This window comes from Hyperoodon ampullatus, assembly GCF_949752795.1.
Source record: "Hyperoodon ampullatus genome assembly, chromosome: 7".
Taxonomy (NCBI): Eukaryota; Metazoa; Chordata; class Mammalia; order Artiodactyla; family Ziphiidae; genus Hyperoodon; species Hyperoodon ampullatus.
The window spans coordinates 7,702,535-7,723,926 of record NC_136920.1 but is presented as its reverse complement, the minus strand read 5'-3'; the positions used below and the strand labels follow the sequence as shown (position 1 = coordinate 7,723,926).

Sequence of the window (21,392 nt, the reverse complement as noted above, 5' to 3'; positions counted from 1 at the left end):
ACAGGCGAATCCTTAGGGACAGAGGGCAGACTGCTGTTTCCAGGGGCTGTGTGGGGAGGGGAGATGAGGAGTACCTGCTTGGTACGTTCAGGGTTTTCCAGTGGGAATGGAAATGTTTGGGAAATAGCTGGTGGTGATGGTTGCACATTGTGAATGTGCTACGCAGCCCTGAATTATTCACTTTGAAATGGTTAATTTGGTGATACGTGAATTTCACCTCAAGACATTTTTTGTATGTTTGGTTTTTTTTCCTTTTAAATTTATTTATTTAATTAATTTATTTTTGGCTGCGTTGGGTCTTCGTTGCTGCGCACGGGCTTTCTCTAGTTGTGGTGAGTGGGGGCTGCTCTTTGTTGCGGTGTGCAGGCTTCTTATTGCGGTGACTTCTCGTTGCAGAGCACGGGTTCTAGGCATGTGGGCTTCAGTAGTTGTGGCAGGCGGGCTCAGCAGTTGTGGCTCACAGGCTCTAGAGCACAGGCTCAGTAGTTGTGGCGCATGGGCTTAGCTGCTTCGTGGCATGTGGGATCTTCCAGGACCAGGGCTCGAACCCATGTCCTCTGCATTGGCAGGTGGATGCTTAACCACTGCACCACCAGGGAGGTCCTGTGTTTGGTTTTTGATTGCGATATAATTGGCGTTATAGCATTGTATTCATTTTAGGTGTATGACACTGTGATTTGTTGTGATTTGTTATACGTGTATATTGCAAAATAATGACCACAATAAGTTTAGTTAACATCCATCACTATACAGAGTTACATTTTTTTCTCCTTGTGATGAGAACTTTATTTATTTATTTATTTATTTTTTTTTGGCGGTACGCGGGCCTCTCACTGTTGTGGCCTCTCCCGTTGCGGAGCACAGGCTCCGGACGCACAGGCTCAGCGGCCGTGGCTCACGGGCCCAGCCGCTCCGTGGCATGTGGGATCTTCCCGGACCGGGGCACGAACCCGTGTCCCCTGCATCGGCAGGCGGACTCTCAACCACTGCGCCACCAGGGAAGCCCCGTGATGAGAACTTTTAAGATCCACTCTCTTGGCAACTTTTTTTTTTTTTTTTTTTGTGGTATGCAGGCCTCTCACTGTTGTGGCCTCTCCCGTTGCGGAGCACAGGCTCCGAACGCACAGGCTCAGCGGCCATGGCTCACGGGCCCAGCCGCTCCGTGGCATGTGGGATCTTCCCGGACCGGGGCACGAACCTGTGTCCCCTGCATCGGCAGGCGGACTCTCAACCACTGCGCCACCAGGGAAGCCCTCCTGGCAACTTTTAAATATACAATACAATATTGTTAACTATAGTCACCATGCTGTATGTTACATCCCCAGGACTTATCTTATAACTGGAAATTGGCACCTTTTGATCCCCTGTACCCATTTCGCCCACCCCCCTCCCCTGGAACCAGGGGTTCTCTATATCTCTGAGTTCTGTTCTCTGTTCTCTGTATCTATGAGTCTGGGTGTTATATATTTTTTTATTGAGTTATAATTAACATAAAATATTATATTAGTTTCAAGTGTAAAACATAGTGATTCAATTATGAAATGGTCACAATGAGAACAGTTAACCATCCGTCACCAAGCAAAGTTATTATAGTATTATTGGCTATATTCCCTATGTGTACATTACATACATCCCCATGACTTTTTTTTTTTTAAGATTTGATTTTTAAAATAAATTTATTTATTTTTGGCTGCATTGGGTCTTTGTTGCTGCGTGCAGGCTTTCTCTAGTTGCGGTGAGCGGGGGCTACTCTTCATTGCGGTGCACGGGCTTCTCATTGTGGTGGCTTCTCTTGTTGCGGAGCATGGGCTCTAGGCGCGTGGGCTTCAGTAGTTGTGGCACATGGGCTCAGTAGTTGTGGTTCGTGGGCTCTAGAGCGCAGGCTCAGTAGTTGTGGTGCACGGGCTTAGTTGCTCCACGGCATATGGGATCTTCCCAGACCAGGGCTTGAACCCGTGTCCCCTGCATTGGCAGGTGGATTCTTAACTACTGAGCCACCAGGGAAGTCCCCCATGACTTATTTATCTTGTAGCTGGAAGTTTGTACCTCTGATCTCCTTCATCTGTTCATCTGTTCCCCTACCCGCCCCCTCTGGCAAACACCTGTTGGTTCTCTGTATCTATGAATCTGTTTCTCTTTTTTTTTTTTAGATTTCACATATAAGTGAAATAATATGGTATTTGTTTTTCTCTGTCTGAGCTTTTTCACTTAGCATAATACTCTCCAGGTCCATTCATGTTGCCACAAATGACAAGATTTCATTCTTTGTTATGGCTGAGTAGTATTCCATTGTGTGTGTGTGTGTGTGTGTGTGTGTGTAAATACATATATATATATATGTACACACACACACACCGTCTTTTCTTTATCCATTCATTTCATCTCTCGACAGACACTTAGGTTACTTCCATACCTTGGCCATTGTAAATAATGCTGCAGTGAACACAGGGGTACATATATCTTTTCAAATTTGTGTTTTCATTTTCTTTGGGAAAATACCCAGATGTGGGATTTCTGGATCATATGGTAGTTCTATTTTTAGTTTTTTTTTTTTTTTTTTTTTTTGCGGTATGTGGGCCTCTCACTGTTGTGGCCTCTCCCGTTGCGGAGCACAGGCTCCAGACGCGCAGGCTCAGCAGCCATGGCTCATGGGCCCAGCCGCTCCGTGGCATGTGGGATCTTCCCGGACCGGGGCATGAACCTGTGTCCCCTGCATCGGCAGGCAGACTCTCAACCACTGCACCACCAGGGAAGCCCTATTTTTAGTTTTTTAAGGAACCTCCATGCTGTTCTCAATAGTGGCTGCACCAATTTACATTCCCACAAACAGTGCACGAGGGTTCCCTTTTCTCCACATCGCTGCCAACATTTATCGTTTCTTGTCTTTTTGGTAATAGCTATTCTGTTCTTCCTCTTCTATGTTTTGGAATAATTTGAGAAGGATAGGTATTAACTCTTCTTTAAATGTTTGTTAGAATTCATCTATGAAGCCATCTGGACCTGGACTTCTGTTTTGGGGAAGTTTTTTTATTCCTGATTCAATTTCATTACTAATTATCGGTCTATTCAGATTTTCTGGTTCTTCACAATTCAGTCTTGGAAGATTGTGTGGTTCTAGGAATTTATCCATTTCGTCTAGCTTGTCTAATTTGTTGGTATATAATTGTTCATAGTATTCTCTTATGATCCTTTTTAGTCAATAAATCTTTTTAAAAAGTGACATGAAGAAAACAGGGAAGAGGCAATGTCAGGTCAGGATGGGAAAGAGCAGGAGTGTATGATTTTTGGTTGTTCAGTGATACCTTTTGAGTGTGACTCCCTCCTCAGTGCTGTACCGGGGACTGAGGAGATGGTGGTGACCACCCATCCACAGCGTCCACCTCAGGAAGCCTATAGTGAGGCGTGGGTCATTAAACCAGATAATCGCATACTACCAGCTGTGTGAATTACGATTCTATTACCGTCGTCCATGATCTCATTAAAAACAAGTTCTCGGGGCTTCCCTGGTGGCGCAGTGGTTGAGAGTCCGCCTGCCGATGCAGGGGACACAGGTTCGTGCCCCGGTCCGGGAAGATCCCACATGCCGCGGAGCGGCTGGGCCCATGAGCCATGGCTGCTGAGCCTGTGCGTCCGGAGCCTGTGCTCTGCAATGGGAGAGGCCACAACAGTGAGAGGCCCACATACTGCAAACAAACAAACAAACAAACAAAAAACAAAAGCAAGTTCTCATTTGCTGGGTGTTATAAATACACAGATGAGAATAGCTTTTTTTTTTTAACGCTGATACAAGTTTAATTTGCTTTGATGATATAAATTATTGACATCATAGGAATGAGCAAGTATCAATACCTTTGGTCCGATTTGTGTTATGTTGTTAAAGCATCAGGGCAGGACAGGTATGCTTCTCATCAGCTTGTTGTCACCAGGTGTGGCTTCCTCCCTGCCACTTTTCTTCCTTCTTTCTTCTCTGTGAGGCACTTTGGCAACAGCCCCCCTTCTGGAAACGGGTTAGACAGGGAGCAGCTGGGTGTGCAGGGCCCCCCCACGTCACTGTCAGGGGTGGCAGGAGGCTGGCTGGGTCTGGAAGGTGCCCTGTGCACCCTGGCAGAGGGTTCCTGGGATGCCCTGGCCTGGTCTCACACTGCTCTATCACTGCTCCTGTTGTCCTGTGATGGGTCAGCAGTGACAATGGAAGGCTTTCAAAATGGGGAGCATGATGGGGACCCCCTGACGGCTCCTCCACCCGCCCCCCCCCACCACAGGCAGAAGGTCGTGGAGGGCAGTCTGACTCACCCTTTTGCCCTGACGCTCTCTGGAGACACTCTGTACTGGACAGACTGGCAGACTCGCTCCATCCACGCCTGTAACAAGAGGACTGGAGACAAGAGGAAGGAGATCCTTAGCGCTCTCTACTCGCCCATGGATATCCAAGTGCTCAGCCCAGAGCGGCAGCCTTACTGTAAGTCGGGGCCAGGCTGGGGGTGGGGCAGGCTGGGAGAGGCCCTTCTGCAGAGCTGGTGTCGGGGTTGCTTCGGGCAGGGCCCTGCCCCAGCGGTCCTCGGGGGTGGCAGAGGGATTCCCAAGGAAGGTTGCCCTGTTTTCAAGGCCCAGTGGAAGTTACGTGTTTATTCATGAAAAAATCTGCTCCAAGTCAAAGTTCTCAGCCTGGGGTCCCCATGGGGTCGTGGCAGGGGTCCCTGATGGTGAAAAGCTCCTGGGACAGGCAGCCAGCAAGCAGGGCCAGGGCCTTGGGCTCACCCGCTCCCACGAGGACCACCACCTGTTCTTACAGGGCCACCACTGGTTCCCATGGGGACCACGGAGGGGGGCGGATTCTGGCCACCGTGCTGTTGAAGGTTCCAACTTTGTACTTCAGAGTGGGCTCCCAGGGGTGGGGCTCCCTGGAGTTGTTTTCTGGGGAGAACATCGTGGTCCTTACACGCAGGTGGGTTTAATGCTTTACATTTCATGGGTACCACCCTCTACCCTGTCCTGGGCAGAGTGAGATGCCAGGAGTATTTGTCAGTTCATTTGCACGTTGGTTGTGCAAGGGCTTGGGAGAATGAAAAGCATTGTCATCATCTACCAGAGGCTCGGCCCAGTGGCCAGGTGTGGCCACCAAGCTTCTGTGCAGAGCCCATGAGGTCCAGGCATGTCACAGAGATAAGACAGGCCTCTGCTCCTGGACCCCCCCCGACCCAGGGCCTCACCTTACCACGCAGGCAGGTCCTGGGATCCTGCCAGGGAGGGCTGGGGACAGCCTCCGCAGAGGAGGTGTCCTTTGAGGGGCCGTGACGAAGGCGGGGTTCTTTGTGGTAGGAGATCGGGAAGAGGGGGCAGGGCGGGGAGGATGCCCACACCGGGAGTGGTGGGCGTGGGTGTCTAGGGCCCCTTCCGGAACCTTCTCCCGCCTGCCCTGTTTCCCCAGACCACACGCGATGTGAGGAGAACAACGGTGGCTGTTCTCACCTGTGCCTGCTGTCCCCGAGGGAGCCCTTCTACGCGTGCGCCTGCCCCACTGGTGTGCAGCTTCAGGACAACGGCCAGACGTGCAAGGCAGGTGAGCCAGGGAGCGGCTGGCAGGAGGGGCGGCCACCAGCCTGGGTGCCCCACGATCTGCTCTCCTTGGGAAGGGGTTCACGCGGCCCGGGCTCTGAACGCTGGCAGCCGAGCAGCCGGGATGCAGGTCAGGTCTGGGCTCTGCTGCCTGATGGGCGAACGACCTCGGAACGCAGGTTCCCGTCTGTAAGACGAGGTCGTGCCAGATGGGCAGAGACCCCAAGTAACAAGCGCACTGCCGGCATGCGCAATTGCACCCTAAAAGCTGGCTGTCTTTAGCTATTACATCAAAACTGTGTTTATTGTAACAATAGCAATGGTGTTAGCGAGTGTGAGACAGCAGGTTCCCAGCAGACACGTCCTCCTCTCCTCCCGCCCCTTCCAGGTGTTCTCACCGCTCTAGTACCTCGGGCCCTCCTGGGAGCTCATGTCTTTGCTTTTCTGCTTTTTCATGAGCGTTGATATGGAATTTATAATTCATTTTTTAAAAAAATATTTATTTTTGGCTTTGTTGGGTCTTAGTTGTGGCACGTGGGATCTTTCATTGCGGCGCGTGGGCTTCACTTTAGTTGAGACCTGCGGGCTCCAGAGCACGTGGGCTCCGTAGTTGCAACGCGTGGGCTTCGTTGCCCTGCGGCATGTGGGATCTTAGTTCCCCGACCAGCGATCGAAACTGCGTCCCCTGCATTGGAAGGCGGATTCTTAACCACTGGACCACCAGGGAAGTCCCTGTAATTCATTTTTATCCTTGCATCCCATTCTCATGGAATCTTTCTGCTGTAATAACCCTACCCCCTACCCCCTACCCCCGTACCCCGGCATGCCATGGAAACTTAGGTTGTGAACACATCCTTAATGGGAGTTTTCTTTGGATGCACCAAGTTCAGTTGATCTCCTGCCCCCCCCCACACACACAAGTGATTATCTTTGCTATAGGTATTTTTGCACCTCTTTACTCTCCCCTTTGGTTTTCGGGCACTTGCTGCTTCAAAGACTCGTGCTATTTTTAAAGAAGTGTCGCCCTTCTCCATGGCACTGCCTGGGGGCCTTTACTACCAGGTGTGGGGTTCAGGATGTGCTCTCCCAGAAATGATAAGCATCCAGGATACAGCCTGTCCCTGGGGACATCCAGGGCCCCAGCACAGCCCAGCAGGGGGGGCTGGCTACCTGAGATGGACGGCCAGAGAAGGTCCTTCCCAGGAGGCACCATTTAAGTTGAGGCTTAGAGGATTAGGAGGGAGAAGGAACAGTGAGACGGAAGAGCCTGTGGGCTGCTCTGAGGCAGGAACCAGTTGGTATCAGGACTGACCTCACAGGTGTCTCATCTGTGCAGTCACACGGGGCCTCGAGTTCAGAAGGGCCCCGTGCTTGGTTTCGTGCTCTGTTGTTGACTTGAAATGCTTAATAATTTTTGAACAAGGGGCTCTGCATTTTCATTTTGCAGTGGTTCTTGCATATTATGGAGCCAGTTCTGCTTGTGTGTATTGGAGAAACTAAGGGAAATCTGGAGATAGTCTAAATATTTCCATGTATCTAACTCTGCCGTTTTGTCCATGTGTGTCTATACATTTCACTTGACATTATTGCAGGAGCATCTGCAATGACAAGAGGTATGTATGCTTCAAAAACCTGCGGTTTAGTGCCTGAAGAATGTTTTATCAAGCGGGCGTACCTTTGAACCATGTTTCCCTTGTCGGACATTTCTGTTCTATTTGTGTTTTTGCAATGTCCGAGTCCTGCTGCCATGAGAGTGCTGGCTTGGGGCCTGGCCCTGGAGCTAGAAGGATCTGGATCCGGTGTCTGTTGCTGACATCGATGGGCGCTGTCTGCCCGAGCCCTGTGTTGCATCGATTGGTGATGTCTTCTCTGGGAGAGGGAGGGGGATGCAGGCATGGTTGCCATCTCTGCCCACTCCGGGTGTCTGGAGCCAGGCTGCATGTGGACATTTGGGGAAGGAATAGGGATGGACACAACCCCCCAGAAAGGTGGATCATGCAGTAGTACCTGCCCCGACGGGAGACCTTGTGCAGCCGCTTCTGTTAAGGGGCCCAGGAGTGGGGTGTGGGCAAAAATAAGGTGTAAACCCTCATAGAAGCCCAGAGTCATGGTCCAGTGAAGTTGCACAGCTGGAGAAGCCTGGAGTTCCAGAAGTGACTTGCCCAGGCTACCCTGGAGTACAGAGAGCTATTGATCATCTGGCATGGATGGTGCCTGGTGCCTCCCTTCCTTATCTGTGAGATGAGGGTGGGTGTCACGGACCAGCCCCTGCCAGGGAAGCTGTGGAGGACCCAGTGCATTAACAGGAGTTGAAAGTGCCTACAAGGTGCCCTGTGAGTAGTGGGTACACAGTATACGGCAGCCATGCCCACCATTCACACCACTGGCAGCTCATCAGGCCCAAGGGGCTAGGTTTACCTCTATTGTCCAGGGGTCCTGCCACTCCCGGGGGAGGCCCCATTTCTTTTCCAACCAGAAGAAGCTGAGGCTGTAGCCTCCTTTCGGGTTCCCAGCATCCCAGTAGCTGGAGCCTCTGAGCTCTGGGGACCACTGCCCAGGGTTGAGCCCTTTGAGAGGATTTTGTTCCCTCTGCAGGCATTAACTGTGGGGCGAGGAGGCCTGGGGTGGAGGGCTTCCTAGAGGAGGGGCCGGAAGCTCTGCAGTGGGTGCTGATACCGACACCTACGGCGGGTGGTGGTGGGGGAAACGGGAGGGATTAGCAGCAAAGCCTGTCCTTCCTGTCGGAAGCTGGTTCCCAGCCTCCTTCAGTAGGACGGCCAGCCTGCAGACTCCCTGGGATTCAGCTCTGCGGCCACCTTCCCTGGTCTTACCAGAACTGTTTTCCCGCCGCCCGAGCTGTGAAGGACACTTTTACAAATAACCCAGGTGGAGAATGCCAAGCACGCGGAAGAAAAACGTTTTTGTTGTCATTCCGAGGGGCTCCCGCTTGGATGGGAGTCTGCACAGAGGCAGGCGGGGGCTGTCTTTACACTTAGCCTGCATCCTCCTGCTTTTGCTCCAGATGCCCTGTCTAGGGTGTTACGTCAGAGGGAGGGAAGAGCTCACAGAGGGACAAAAGCCATGGGACAGGAGTCTTGCTTTGCATGAGAATGTGACTGCTGGGGTCCTGGTTTTTATAAGACTGGTTCCCACCCCACTTGCTTCCCACTGATGCACTGGTTAGTTCCGGGGGTCAATGGCGGCTTCTGTACCTTCTGCCCTGGACCTGTTTGAAGTTAAAGGGGTCCGGGGCAGCTGGGGTGGGAAAGGGTAAACAATTTTCTAAATGTTTTTGTTGAAGTCGAGAAGAAACCCAGAAGCTTCTCAGAGCATTTCAAGGGTCTGCCCCCAAGATGGCTTTCTGGAAACTCGCGGTGGTTCTCAAACACCTCTCCGTATTCTTCACCTGGGCATGAGTGAGAAAGGGGTTCTGTCCCCGAGGGCCTTTCTGTCTGTTTGGGCAACAGAGCGAGTCAGAGACGGTTCTGTGAGCGAGGGCCTAACGGGGCCTCGGGCCTCCGATGTCACAAAAAATGACGGCTCCATGGCAAACTGGGGGCTTTAGGACATGGATCTCTCACCCTCCAGTTTCTATTCCTTGCCACAAAACATCATGTTAAAGGACCATGTTTGATTGAAAGGCCCAGTCCTATCACCTGAGCACGGTGGCTGCTTTCCTTTTCTCAGGCGGCCTTCAGAGCTGCCAGCGTCCTTCGGTGATGTAGTTTTGCATCCTGGTGGACATAAATTACATGTGGAATGTGGGTTTTGAGCGCGGACGATGTGCAGGGTATCAGATGTGAACACTGCCTGGAGACAGTGGCTGGTAACACGAGGGTAATATAGGAAGAAAACGAGACACTAAATCCTATTGAATGTCACCAGCAGAGCTCTGAGGACCTGGTGCAGGCACCTCACTGGCCGGAAGGGAGCAGTGCCCATGGAGGGCTGCCAGGGTCTTCTGAGGCCCGGTGTGTCCGGTGGGAGGATGGAATTCCGGGGCTGGCCGAGGAGGCCCTGGGATCACTTGGGGATCTCTTCTTGGCTTTGGAATTGGTGAGGTCCAGTGTGCTGGGGGGTGAAGAGCTGAGGCCACACAGTGAGGGCTCAGGAACTGGCCCTGGGCTAGAGGAAAGGCCTTTGGGAAAGACAGAAATGGACAAAGCCTGCGCAGGTGTGACTTCCATCCAGAATGGGATGTGTCAGAGGCAGCATTCACCAGATATAACATGGCTTTGGTCTGCAGTTGAGAGCCTGCCAGAGATTTTTGGGGTGGCGAGGAAATTCTGTCTCAGGCAAACCCAGAATTTAGAGTGATTTTCAATCATGTGATGGCTTTCTATGTCCAGTCTTCCTTTTATGATACCTGAACTCACGTCCCGGCTGTGTGATCTTGGGAAATTCAGCCTGTCTGTGCTTCTCTCTCCTCAGATGTAAAAAGGGATGATCGTAGTACCCGATTCACGGGGTTGTTGAGAGGAAGGCCTGGATGCCCAACAAATATGAGCTGTGCTTGAATTTGAACTTGAACTAGGAGCCAGGCAGGCAAGATGGCAGGAGAGCAGTTCTTCCCTGGACATTCGGAACCAGAAGTGAACGTGGAGGCCAGCTGGTGCCGAGAGGAGCTGGGAGGGGGCGTGGGGTTTGGGGAGCCCTCCTCACACAGCTGGTGAGGGCGCCAGGCCTGTGGCTCTCCTTTCTGTGGGATGAAGGCCGGCTTTGGGCTGGAGGGATTCTGGGTTGGGGGGGCAGGGGCCTGGCTGTGTTGGAATTGCTCGGCTCCTTATGTCACATTCAGGTTCCCCGGCCCCAGCAAATCAGAGTCTCCACGACAAGGGATAGGGCATGGGAAGTGGAGAGCTGCCTCTGCACTGGACACGAGCCCCAGGCAGCTGCTGGGCAGTGGGTCGGGAGCCTCCCGCACAGCCGGAAACATCTCAAGATTTGAAGCCAGGGCGTGACTTGCAGATTCCTGGGGCTCTCATCCCAGGCGTCTGACCTTTTATGCTTCATGGAGCTGAATAGGAAGAAGTTTTTGTGACATGTGTGAATCCCATCTTTTCCTGATTTTGAGCAAATGAGAGCCAGCCCTGTGTAGGGGTTATTGCCTTCCCCAAGGAAGGAACTGAGATGGGGTGATGCTCGGACCCCAGCGAATGGGGGCCTGCGACATCCCAGGGACGTGTAGGGTCCCCCGAGAAGCAGAGGATGCAGTGGGGGTGGAATCGCTCGCTGCTGGGCGCCAGCAGAGCGGGGAGTCCGTCAGCCCTCCGAGCTGCAGTTTCCTCGCCTGTGACCTGGGGAGATCAGAGGACCTCCCCCTGCTCCGGGTGTGTGGCGGTGGGGGGTGGGACACTCAGGATGGGAGACTCGGGACTCCCTGCCCTTGACCTGAGGGGCGTCTCATGTCCCACGGCCCTGCGGGTTGGGTAACACCCACTGGCTCTGGGGTGCCGTGTCTCAGGTCCCCAGGGAGGGTCCTGTAGGTTCTGAGACTGGGAAGGATGTCACAGCAAGTGGCCCCTCCTCAGCTCTGGCTCTGCTGGGGGCTGGGTGAGACCTGGGGGGCCGAGTGACTCTTGTCCCCCAGGCGCGAGCGGGCCAGGAGCCCGTCCTGGGCCAGGCCATGAGCCCGCGTGTCCTCCACCCTGAGGCACCGGCCTCCCCGCACCCTCCCTCGCAGCTGCACAGACGGAGGTGCCCAGCTGGCTTTGGTTTTCCCCATGTTTTTCCAATTATGTGGAATGGGCTAAAAACAGCAGCAGCGGGGCCTTCTTTGGGAGTTGCCACCACGTCCGAGGGATACTCCTGCTGCCCTCGGGCTGGACCTCTGTGGGACCTGCCCTGCTGTTTTGACTTTTGTCCCTGTGTGTTCCTCATGCCCGGAGGCTTCTGGGCCGTGCACGCCCCTCCTCCGGGCCTGAGCAACCTGGGCGAGTGACCCGTGGGCCCGTGTCCAGGGCGTGTGGCTTCACCGCTTGGGGGTGGCCAGGCTGTGCTGGGGCGTCATTCTCTACCCCCGCCCCGGCCTTTCCAGATGAGGCTGCCGTCGGGGCAGGGCGGGAATTGGGGGCTTGGTGATTTACAGTCCGCCCGCCGCACCTTGCCAAGAAGTTTTAACAGATGTTCTCGGGGACAGGAAACAAAAAGACGGCGGGGATGTGGCCGGCAGAGGCAGCGGCAGGAACAGAGGCGTCCACTGTCGGGTCTGACGGGCAGACTGACAACTGGGCCCCTCACATCCATCCGTCTGTCCGGGAGGATTAGCCGAGGCTCAGGGCCGAGGAATAAGGGGTGCGTTTGTTCCCAGTCTGGCTGTCTTGTCACTTATCAGGGAAGTAGGTCGAAGGGAAAAGAAAAGAGGCCCTTGTGGCTGAGGCCGCCGCCGCCCGGGCTGTGATTGGCGTCGACTCTGCAAACAGAAGGCAGCTGCTGTTCTCAGCCATGGACCGTGAATTTTTAATAGCAAGAAAATCAGATTGCACAGTCCCAGGAAATTGTGTAACAAGCCCAAGCACTAACTTTTTTTTTTTTTTTTAAGAAATTGAGGTATAACTTGCAGACAATAAAGTGCACAGATTCTAAGTGTACATTTTGATGAGCTTTGACAGTTGGATACATCAGCCTAACCACCACCCCACGACAGATACAGAACGTTTCCACCACCCAGAAAATTCCCTGGTGCCCTTGGCAGCTCCCCCCGCCCCGTAACCCCCCCCGACAGAGGCAGCCGCTGTCCTGACTTCTATCACCGCGGATTAGTTTTGCCTGTTCCGGAATGTCATAGAAATGGAGCCACACAGCATGTGTTCTTTTGTGTCTGAGTCTGAAGACTAACTTTTAAACCTAATAAAAGAGGAGAGAGGAGCATGTCATATTCTTAGAAAGAGAAAAGTGTCATCGTGGGGCTGGGGCCCGAGGCAGACGGCGCCTCCCGCGTGTGTCAGCTGTGCGGATGCCCATGTCCACTGGCCGCAGAGTTAGACTGCGGTCACCCCCCTCCCCTACTAGCCCCGTCCCTCCTAGCCTGTCCGATGTGCCCCTTGCTTCTGCAGCTGAGCCCGGCTCCAACCTGGCCCTAGACTGACCCCGTAGCTGAGACGGCTCCCCTCAGCGTTGGAGACAAGCTCTGGGCTCTCAGGGTCCAGCCCCTGGTAGACCCCCCAGCTCCCAGGCTGCACTTCCTGTGCCCCTCGTGCCCTCTCTGGCTTTGGTGACAGCTGCAGATTCCCTGTCTGGGTACCACTGACTGTGCCCTTGTGCCTGGGACAACTCTCCAATTCCATGTGCCCTGGGGCGGTGACCAGAGGCCCCGGGTGTGCTGGGCTGACCCCTGGGGCTGCTGGCTTGTCATTAGAGGGAGAACAGGAGGCTCTTTTTCACCCTCTGGCTTGTCTCCAGACCACCTTCTGAGCACCTGCCTTTCTGCCTTTGCCTGTGCTGTGCCGTGCCCACGGCCTGCAGCACCTTCCCTTTGGCTCCTTCAGGCCTCCATTCAGACGCTGCCAGCCCCCCGGGAGGTGTGTCAGGCTCTGTTTCCACCTCCACAAGGAGGGAGGGATGCTGGCTTCCCGTGGGCCTCGCCAGGCCCAGGAAGAGTGCTGGGAAGTCGGTTAGCTGCCTTCAGGAGCTTTGGCTGTGCAAGAGCTGAGGTTCTTTGGTCGTCCTGGGACCGGGAACGACTCTGGCGACTGTGCCAATAGGGGCCTCCCCATGTCCCTTCCTGGCCACCCCCAGGAACAGGCTGGGGTGGGAGTCGAGACATCCGAGTCTGTCCCGGATCCTGCAGCATGTGGCTGTGACCCCGATGAAACGCGGGGTTTTCGTGCCTCGTCGACCTGGGAGTTATCGGACAAGATCATGTCTCTGAAAGTGCCTTATAAACTGTCAAGTGCAGGGCACTTGAGTTGAGTTCAACCGTGTAAACCACTGATGCCTGACCACCTTTGAGCTAGAGAGGCGGCATTTTCATATGGCTCAGCCCACTCTGTGATTTTGGCCTCCACTGCTGGGCAGGGTGGGCAAGCCCAGTAATAACGTCTCTGTGCTCATTGGTGCCTCCTGGGGGCTGGGGTGGGGGGAGGGTGGCGCTGTGTGAGGGAGGGTCTGTGGCTAGCCCACTTCATAGCCAAGGACAGGCAGAGCTCGCTCAAGGCCATGGAGGAAGGGACAGAGATGGGACCCGAACCCGGGCAGCCTGGCTCAGGGTCCGCCCCAGCCCCTGCCCTGCACCGCCTGGGCCCCGGGGGCGTCCACATTTGGTGCACCAAGGCTGTCTGTGGGACACCTCTGGTCCGCCCTCCGTGTGGACCAGCAAGGCCCCCTGTGTGGGCTTTTTAAAGAACTGAGCCACCTGCCTGAAGAGGTGGGACGCAGACTTCCTCACGCAATTCACCAGCTGTCTGACAGCCCTCAGCCCGCACTCCTGCCTTTCAGGGGACTGGGCTGCCCACTCCTAATTTGCCCACCCGACCACACTTTGTTCAAACGTGTCTCTCTCCCCACCCTCCGTGGGTACCTGGGTGTGTGTTCAGTGCCGCTGGGAGGGGACATGCTCTGGGGCGGTGGCCTCGAGCTCCGGGGCTCACCCGCTTTGCCATGGGACCTCCCAGCCTCGCTGGGGGCCTTATCCACACCCGGATCCTACCTGTGAGCAGACAGGCCAGCTTACTTGCTCAGGGTCGCTCAGTGAGGCAGTGGGGCTGGCCTCGGGGGGTCACAGGGCTGGCGCTGACCTGGCTGCTGTCCGGCCGCCCCTGGACGCAGGGCAGGGGTGACGCCGTGCACACAGCCCCAGCTCCAGGCTGGGGTGCCTGCCTGGCTGGTGATTCCCAGGGGCTGCAGCCTCCCCACCGAGTGCTGGCCTGGAGGCCGGGGGTGGGCCGTGCCGGGGGACAGCTGCTTGGGCCTCGGGTTTCCAGCGGAGCCAGTGCCCAGCCTGGCCACTTCCTCTGCGCCTTGTGACCCTGCGGCCGCTCGGCGCGGTTTCCTGGGCCTGGGTGCCAGCTTGTGGTCTCAGTGTTTGTCCAACCACTTACCCCCGGGGGGCAGTGGAGAAAATCAATTGCTAAAATACAAAAATAAGCCAGCTGCCTGCCGGCTGTGAAGCTGTTTATGGCCTTAGAAACGGCAGCCTGGAGGGCGGCCTATGCTGGGCCTGGCTCTGCCCTTGTGGCAGGAGGAACCTTCTGGGGTTGGTGCGGGCTTGGGGGGGACCTTGGGGCGTGAGCCTCCGTGTGGGAAGGGCTGGTCCTTCCCTCAGGGGGCCGTGACCTTGGACCTGCAGTTGGTTCAGCGGGGGATGGAGGTGATGTCCACCCTGCCCGCTGGGTTGGAGGGCGGGGAGGTCAAGGGCCCTGCCTCTTTCATCCGCGTTAATTTGGTCAGTCCGTTGCCTGGGATGCGCTGTTACTTTGCCCTTTCGTGAAAAATCCCTTTCCCCACGTTGGGGCTTGGAAGGGCTTAACCGTGAGGCCCTTTCAGGTAGGTTCCCGCACTGGGCGACCGCCAGCCGTGTCCTCCTGGGCTGTCTGGGGGGCTGTGGGTGCTTCTGCCCCATGCTTTCCTTCTCCTGTTGTTCTACCCCCCCCAAACAGCTCAGAACCTGGAGGTTGAATATATCACCCCCCGCCTCCCCCACCCCAGCCTGTGGCAATTTAATGGAGGACTAGAGCGCATCCCCCCTCCACCGCCACAGGTGGCCTAGTGAGAAAGACCCGGTGGGTCCCCGGAGTCCAGACCCACCTCCCCACCTAGACCATGCCATCCTCTTAAGGACGAATGCGTGCACCCCTCTTTTAAAGCCTTGGTTTTTTCTTGTTACAAAGTAACATTTGTGTTCACTGTAGGAAGGAAAACATCCCCCCAAATACTGGAGAAAATAAGAAACACCCTTAATTTTGCCACCCAAAGATAGCCGCTGTTCACGTTTTGAGGTGTTTCCTGTCCTTTCTCCATGCACACATTCACAGCTCTTTTTGCGTGATTTGTTTGTATTGTATGTGCAGCATCACGGCTAGCTTTCCTGCTGATCACGTCACGAGCTTTTCCTGCCTCTGCCCTTCTCCAGAGTGTGCTCTTTGGGGCGTGTGTAACAACTGACCTGGACCCCCAGCCCCCTTCATCTATGTAATGCTTTCCTTTCGTGGCATCTTTAGATCGTTTACAGGTTCTTTCCCTCGGGTGTGGGTTTCGCTGTTTTCACCAAGCCTCAGTGACCCCCTCTGTGACCAGGAATCCATGTGCATTTCTAGCTGCTGCTTTGGGCTGGCTTCTCAGAGGGGAAGTTGCCGGGTCAGAGGGTCCCTGAGCCACATTGCCATCCAGGAAACGTGTGCCCAGGACAGTCCTCTGGGAGGTGGGGGGACGTGCTAACCCCCCCACGGAGCGTTAACCCATCTTGCGACCGAGCTGGTAGCCACTGGCCTCCTGCTTCTACTTGCAAGTTACTGAGAAGTTACCCATTCTTCGTGTTTATTGGTTGTGTTTTTTTTCTTCTGTTAATTTGTGTTTATGGTCTTTGCCTGTTTATTGTTGGGGTCTGGGTAGTTTTCTTGTTGATTTATATGCCTTTTACCTTTCTTTAAAATACTTAGCAGACTTTGTTTTTTAGAGTAGTTTTAGGTTTACAGGACAATGGAGTGGAGAGCCCTGAGAGCCCCTCTGCACCTGCTGTCCCTCCTGACGCAGTTTCCCCTAGTATTAGAATTTATTTCTAATATTGTAAAAGTCACACATATTTCCCATGCAAGGGTTAACAAACTGCCACCCATGGGCCAGATTGCTTGCTGCCTGTTTTGGGGCAGCCACGGGCTAAGTTTCGTTCTTACATTTTTACATGGTTGAAAGAACATCACGAGAAGAGTGTTTGTGACCTCGGAAAATGAGAGGACCTTCAGATTTCAGTGTCCACAGAGGACATTTTCTTTGCACACCTTTGCTGACCCATCGTCTGTAGCAGCTTTCAAGCTGCAGCGGTGGAGCCGAGGGATTGAGAGAGGTGGCCGTGGCCTTGCAGAGCCTGGGGCATCTGCCACCTGGCCCTTGACAGAAAGCACACAGACCCCTGCTGGAGACTGGAAGGCCGGCTGGAATGGTCCAGAGATGACACTGCGGGTGTTCACCTGGGTTTCCTGCTGGCCTCTGTTCCAGGTGGCTCTCTGTGTGTCTTGTGGCTGGGCTCCTGCTACAAGCACGAGCTGCCATTTGCACGAGGCTTCCTTGCAGACAGGGGTGGGCTCAGAGCTGCCCCGGCCTCCTGCGGGCAGAAGGTATTCAGGGAAGAGTCGTGGCCTGCGGGACCACTCAAACCCTCGGGGGGCACCCAGCCTCTGAACTCAGACCAGACCCCACGTGGAGGGGGCGGTCGATGGTGAGCCCCACTCCTGCCCACGGGGCTGCAGAGGGGCCCCTGCGCTCTCCGGCCTCCACGCTGCTGCCCATGCCACCCCTTCTGTCCGGAGTTCCTGCCCTTGAACCCATCCTTCTATGGAGACTGTCCCCTTACCCTCTGTTCCGCACTTGCTGGGAGCTGAATGGTATGTGTGTCCCCCACCCCGAATACACACAGTGAAATCCCCACCCCGGAGCCTGTGGATGTGACCTAACTTGAAAGTAGGGTCTTTGCAGTTGTAACCAAGTTAAGATGAGGTCATGCTGGATTGGGATGGGCCCTAAACCCAGTGACTGGTCATCTTATAAGAGGGAGATTTAGACACAGACACACAGGGGAGGAGGTCACGTAAAGATGGAGGCAGAGATTGGAGGGATCCAGCCACAAACCAAGGAACGTCAAGGATTGCTGGCAACCATCAGAAGCTGGAAGAGGCGAGGCAGGATTCTCCCCAGAGCCTTCAATGAGAGCGCGGCCCTGCCAGCACCTTGGCTTTTGACTTCTGGCCTCCAGGACCGTGAGAGAATCAGTCTCTGCTGATCCGAGCCACCCGGTTTGTGGGGATGTTACAGCAGCCCTTCTCTGTGTCCCCTCGTTTGCGCGATCCCGGGCCTGGCACAGGGACGGTGCCCCAGAACGGACGGTGGCTTGGTCTGAATGGGTGCTGGCAGGGAGGGAGGCCGTTGAGCTGGACGTGTCCGTGGCATTGGGCCCTCTGTCCAGTCTGCTTTTCTGTTTTGAGGCGAACATACTGCCAGGAAGGCAGTGCCCTGGCCTGGCCTGTGCCCCGTGCCCTGCGCTTGGCTCCGAGGCACGGATGCCCCCCTCTTTCCTGCCTGCGTGCAGGGGGAGGGGCAGAGGTCAGGAGCCTGCCCAGAGGAGGCTCCAGGGACCTCTGCCCAGCCAGGAGGGAAGGTTTCACTTTCTCTGGCAGCTCTGTGGGGCAGGCTATTTGTTTAAACAACCCCAGAGGAAACCATTTGGCCAAACTGTTAGTTTCTAAACAGTTTACTTCCCTGGTGTTTAAACAAACTCTCCCCAGGCTCTGTGTCTGGTCCCAGGGAGGGGGTTGGCCTCTCTTCTTCTGGGCCCGGCACAGCGCCCTGTGCCCACCCCAGGGGGCCTGAAGCAGGCTGCTGCACACACCTCCCTACAGACAACCCTGGAGGTTGCCCTGATGAGCATCTGCCAAGGAAGGGGCCCAGGCCCGTGGTCCTCTCTTCACAGCTGCCCTGGATGGTGTGCCCCACGCCTCTGTGCTGGGCACCGCCTGCTCGGACCTTCAGGCAGACGAGCCAGGCCGCGGCTCTTTCCTGGGGGTCCTGTTCTCTGCATTTTTCTCGGCAAAGCTCAAATAAAAACCTCAAAGGCTCTGCAGCCCAAGGGTGTCGGAGACACCTCCCCCACCCCAGCCTTGGAGTCAATTAACACCTACAGATTTATCCCAGCGTTTAATTACTGCCTCAGCCACAGAGACTTAATTCTGAGGAATGCTGATAATGGGGTTCCCTGATGGCGGGGTGTGCTTGAGGCTTTGTATTGACCTGGTTACCAGAGGGCTGGCGCCAGGCACACTTCACCCCTGGTGGCTCTGTGCCCAGGGGGACGGGCTGCTGGAATCTGCTGCATGGTCACAGCCACATGGATCCCAGAGGCTCTTGCAGCTGGAGGCCAGTCCCCCGCCACCACTCTCAGCTGGCCCCCTTCACAGGTGCCCGTGACCCCAGCTTTCCTTCCCAGCACTGATTCGTTAATGGTCTTGCTCACTGAAGGTCTCTGCCCTGTGACCCCAGGAACACCAGGGAGGCAATTCCCGCATCTTTTGTGTCCACCCCGAACCCCAGCACCTGGTCCGGGGCCTGGCCTGATGTAGCTGCCCACAAAGAGACCGGTGGGGTGAGCGAGCCTGCTGGGCCAGCACGTCGGTCTTGGGCTTCCTGCGTGTGCCAGCTCCAGGGATTGAAGTGTGCGTGGTACCTTGCTGCCGTGTGTCCTTGGGTGGGGAGCTTAACCTCTCTCTGCGTGGGGTTCCTCCTCAGGAAAATGGGGCATGATCACACCTCAGAGATTGGTGTGAGGATTGTGCTATTTTAGGTGATTGTGTCTGGAGGGTCATGGGAACAGGGACAGGTGAAACAGGCTGGAAATATGTTTGGTGACCAAGTGTCTGGTTCCATCGGGACCCAGCATTTTCTGGGGAGCTCCCTCCCCCAGCCCCCATGGTGGCAGATTAAGGCAGAGCCCTCCGTACAGTTTGGTTTATGGTCCCCTTGATGTCAGAGCTAAATGGGGACGCAGACACCATCAGGTTGGGCTGATTCTTCACTATAAATGAGGAAACTAAGGCCCAGAGAGGGTTACGGACCTGCCCAGTGTCACACAGCAGGGGCAGGGCCAGGAGGTTTCTGCCCTGAATTCTCCCTGCTTGTCCTAGGATGTTAGCACCTGTTCTGGGCGTGGCCCTGTGCTGGGGGCTGCGGAGCGCAGAGGGGCCATGTGCCCGAATCCCTGTGAGCCGGTAAGGGCGGTGCGCAAGCAGAGGGGCAGGCGGCACGTATGTGTGGTCAGTCCATCCACTTGGAGGGGAGGGAGGAACAGCTTCCTGGAGGAGGAGGAGGCCTGTGACCTGGCCCTTGAAAAACAGGTCTGATGTCACTAGAACATTTTGGGAATGGAGCCCAGCAGAAGACAATCGGTTGAAATGCAGAATTCCCCTCCCCTCCCTCCAGCACATACCAAACCAGAACTTGCATGGACACCTCTAACGAAATCTGAGTTTGGATCTAGGAGGTTTCCGACGTAGCGGGGCACCTTGGGCACCTCCCTTTTCCCCCCCATCGGCCCCAGTTTCCCCAGCACTGGGCTCGTGGTCATGCTGTCCGTGCGTGCCCTCTAGCGGGAGGATCGGGTTATGAACTCTGGGCCTCAGAGCAGCACTGTCCGGATGGGGTTCCTGCCCTTAATTGAAATGCAGGGCAGGGGGCCCCAGAACCCCTGTAAAACGCTGGGTTCCGAGGGCTCCACCCCTGTGACAAAAAGCCGGTCAGTTGTTCGAGGGCTGTGGCTGGACCAGGCATGAGGAGACCAGGCAGTCGGCTACAGAGCCCAGGCCTGGGGGCCTCGGCATGAGGAAGATGCTGGGCTGGTCCCATCCCTGTCCCCATCCCTCACAGCTGTGTAACTTCAGGTGGGTCCTTCCCCATTCTGGGCCTGTCACCAAACCAGGCAAGTGGCCCCAGAGTGCCAGAGGTGTCTCTGAGCCTAATCTTCCTGCTTCAAGGAAGCAGGAGCCCCAAGACCAGAAAGGTCCAGAACGAATGCATGGACTGTGACCCAGCTCTGGGGGAGGGGGCCACATCCTGACCCCAGCAGCCTCTGGAGGTGTCCGGGTCACGGCTGGCCAGCACCCCTGGGGTCCCTGAGTCCATGTGAGGCTCCAGGTAGTAGCACAGGAGGCTACTTCTGCTGGAAGTTCTGATGAATCCAGGGAGGATCCAGGGTAGAGTCAGATGGGTTTTGTTTTGGGCGAGTTATGCTCAGAGACCAAGACTGTCCTTGCCAGTAATTTATCTAACACAGGTTCGCTGTGGGAATTATGATTTATAATGTTAATAATAATAGTTCACAAGCCAATACCATATGGGATAACGTCTCTTAATAAGTCAATAAAGAAATAACGTACTCCAAACCAATTGCATTATTGTTCCAGGCAAAGGGAAAGTGAAGGATGTCAGTCCAAATGTAGTTGAGGTGTACCTTTCTACGAGTTGGCTGTCCGTAGTCAGTCCGTCCAACTAAAAGCTGGGTGTTGGTTGCCGGCTCAGGTCCCTTGCTGCCGGGGCACGTAGCTAGCAGGTGACAGCACTGGTGACGGCGGGCCAGGTGGGCTGCTCTGAAGGTCATCACTCCAAGGGCCCTTCCGTGGCTGTACCACTGCCTACGAGGAGGCGCCTCACTAGGGCAGGAACAGCCGTCCCCTCTCTTCCTGAGACTGTTGCGTGCTCTCACAGCACTGCCGACCAGGAGTGGCCTGTCCACGTCAGGAGCTCAGCCAGGAGCCGCCTTGCCCAGTCCTCACAGACCCTTGGTATTTAAAGCCTCAGTGTCCATTGCATCATTGTCCTTATCGAGAAGCCCCAGTGGAGCCCGTCGCCAGCTGAGTGTATCGACAAGGTCATGTCGATGACGTCACCCTGGCACAGCTTCCTCCACCTAAACAGATTCACCTTTAGATCAAAACAACTTCACTTAAGTCGTAAACAAGTGGATTGGAAATCACAGCAAACCAATACACAACAGTACGCAATACTGCTGGGGTGACAAAGGGGGAGATGGGGCGCCTGCCCCCAGGGCGCTCACCCCTGTGGGTGAGACGGCCACCTGGGAACGATGGACCTGTGATGACGTGTATGGTCATGGGACCTGAAGCTGCCTTGCCGGATGG

At 55.3% G+C, this 21,392-nt stretch overlaps 1 protein-coding gene across 2 annotated transcripts in view; it reads left to right on the top strand.

Moving 5' to 3' along the window:
* LRP5 (LDL receptor related protein 5) overlaps positions 1–21,392 on the top strand; it is a 120,892-nt gene that overhangs the window by 37,802 nt on the left and 61,698 nt on the right. For both annotated transcript variants that reach the window (XM_079708286.1, XM_079708285.1), the window contains exons 4-5: positions 4,263–4,459; positions 5,429–5,560. In XM_079708286.1, coding sequence (XP_079564412.1) covers positions 4,263–4,459; positions 5,429–5,560 — 329 coding nt within the window. The remainder of the gene's footprint in view (positions 1–4,262; positions 4,460–5,428; positions 5,561–21,392) is intronic.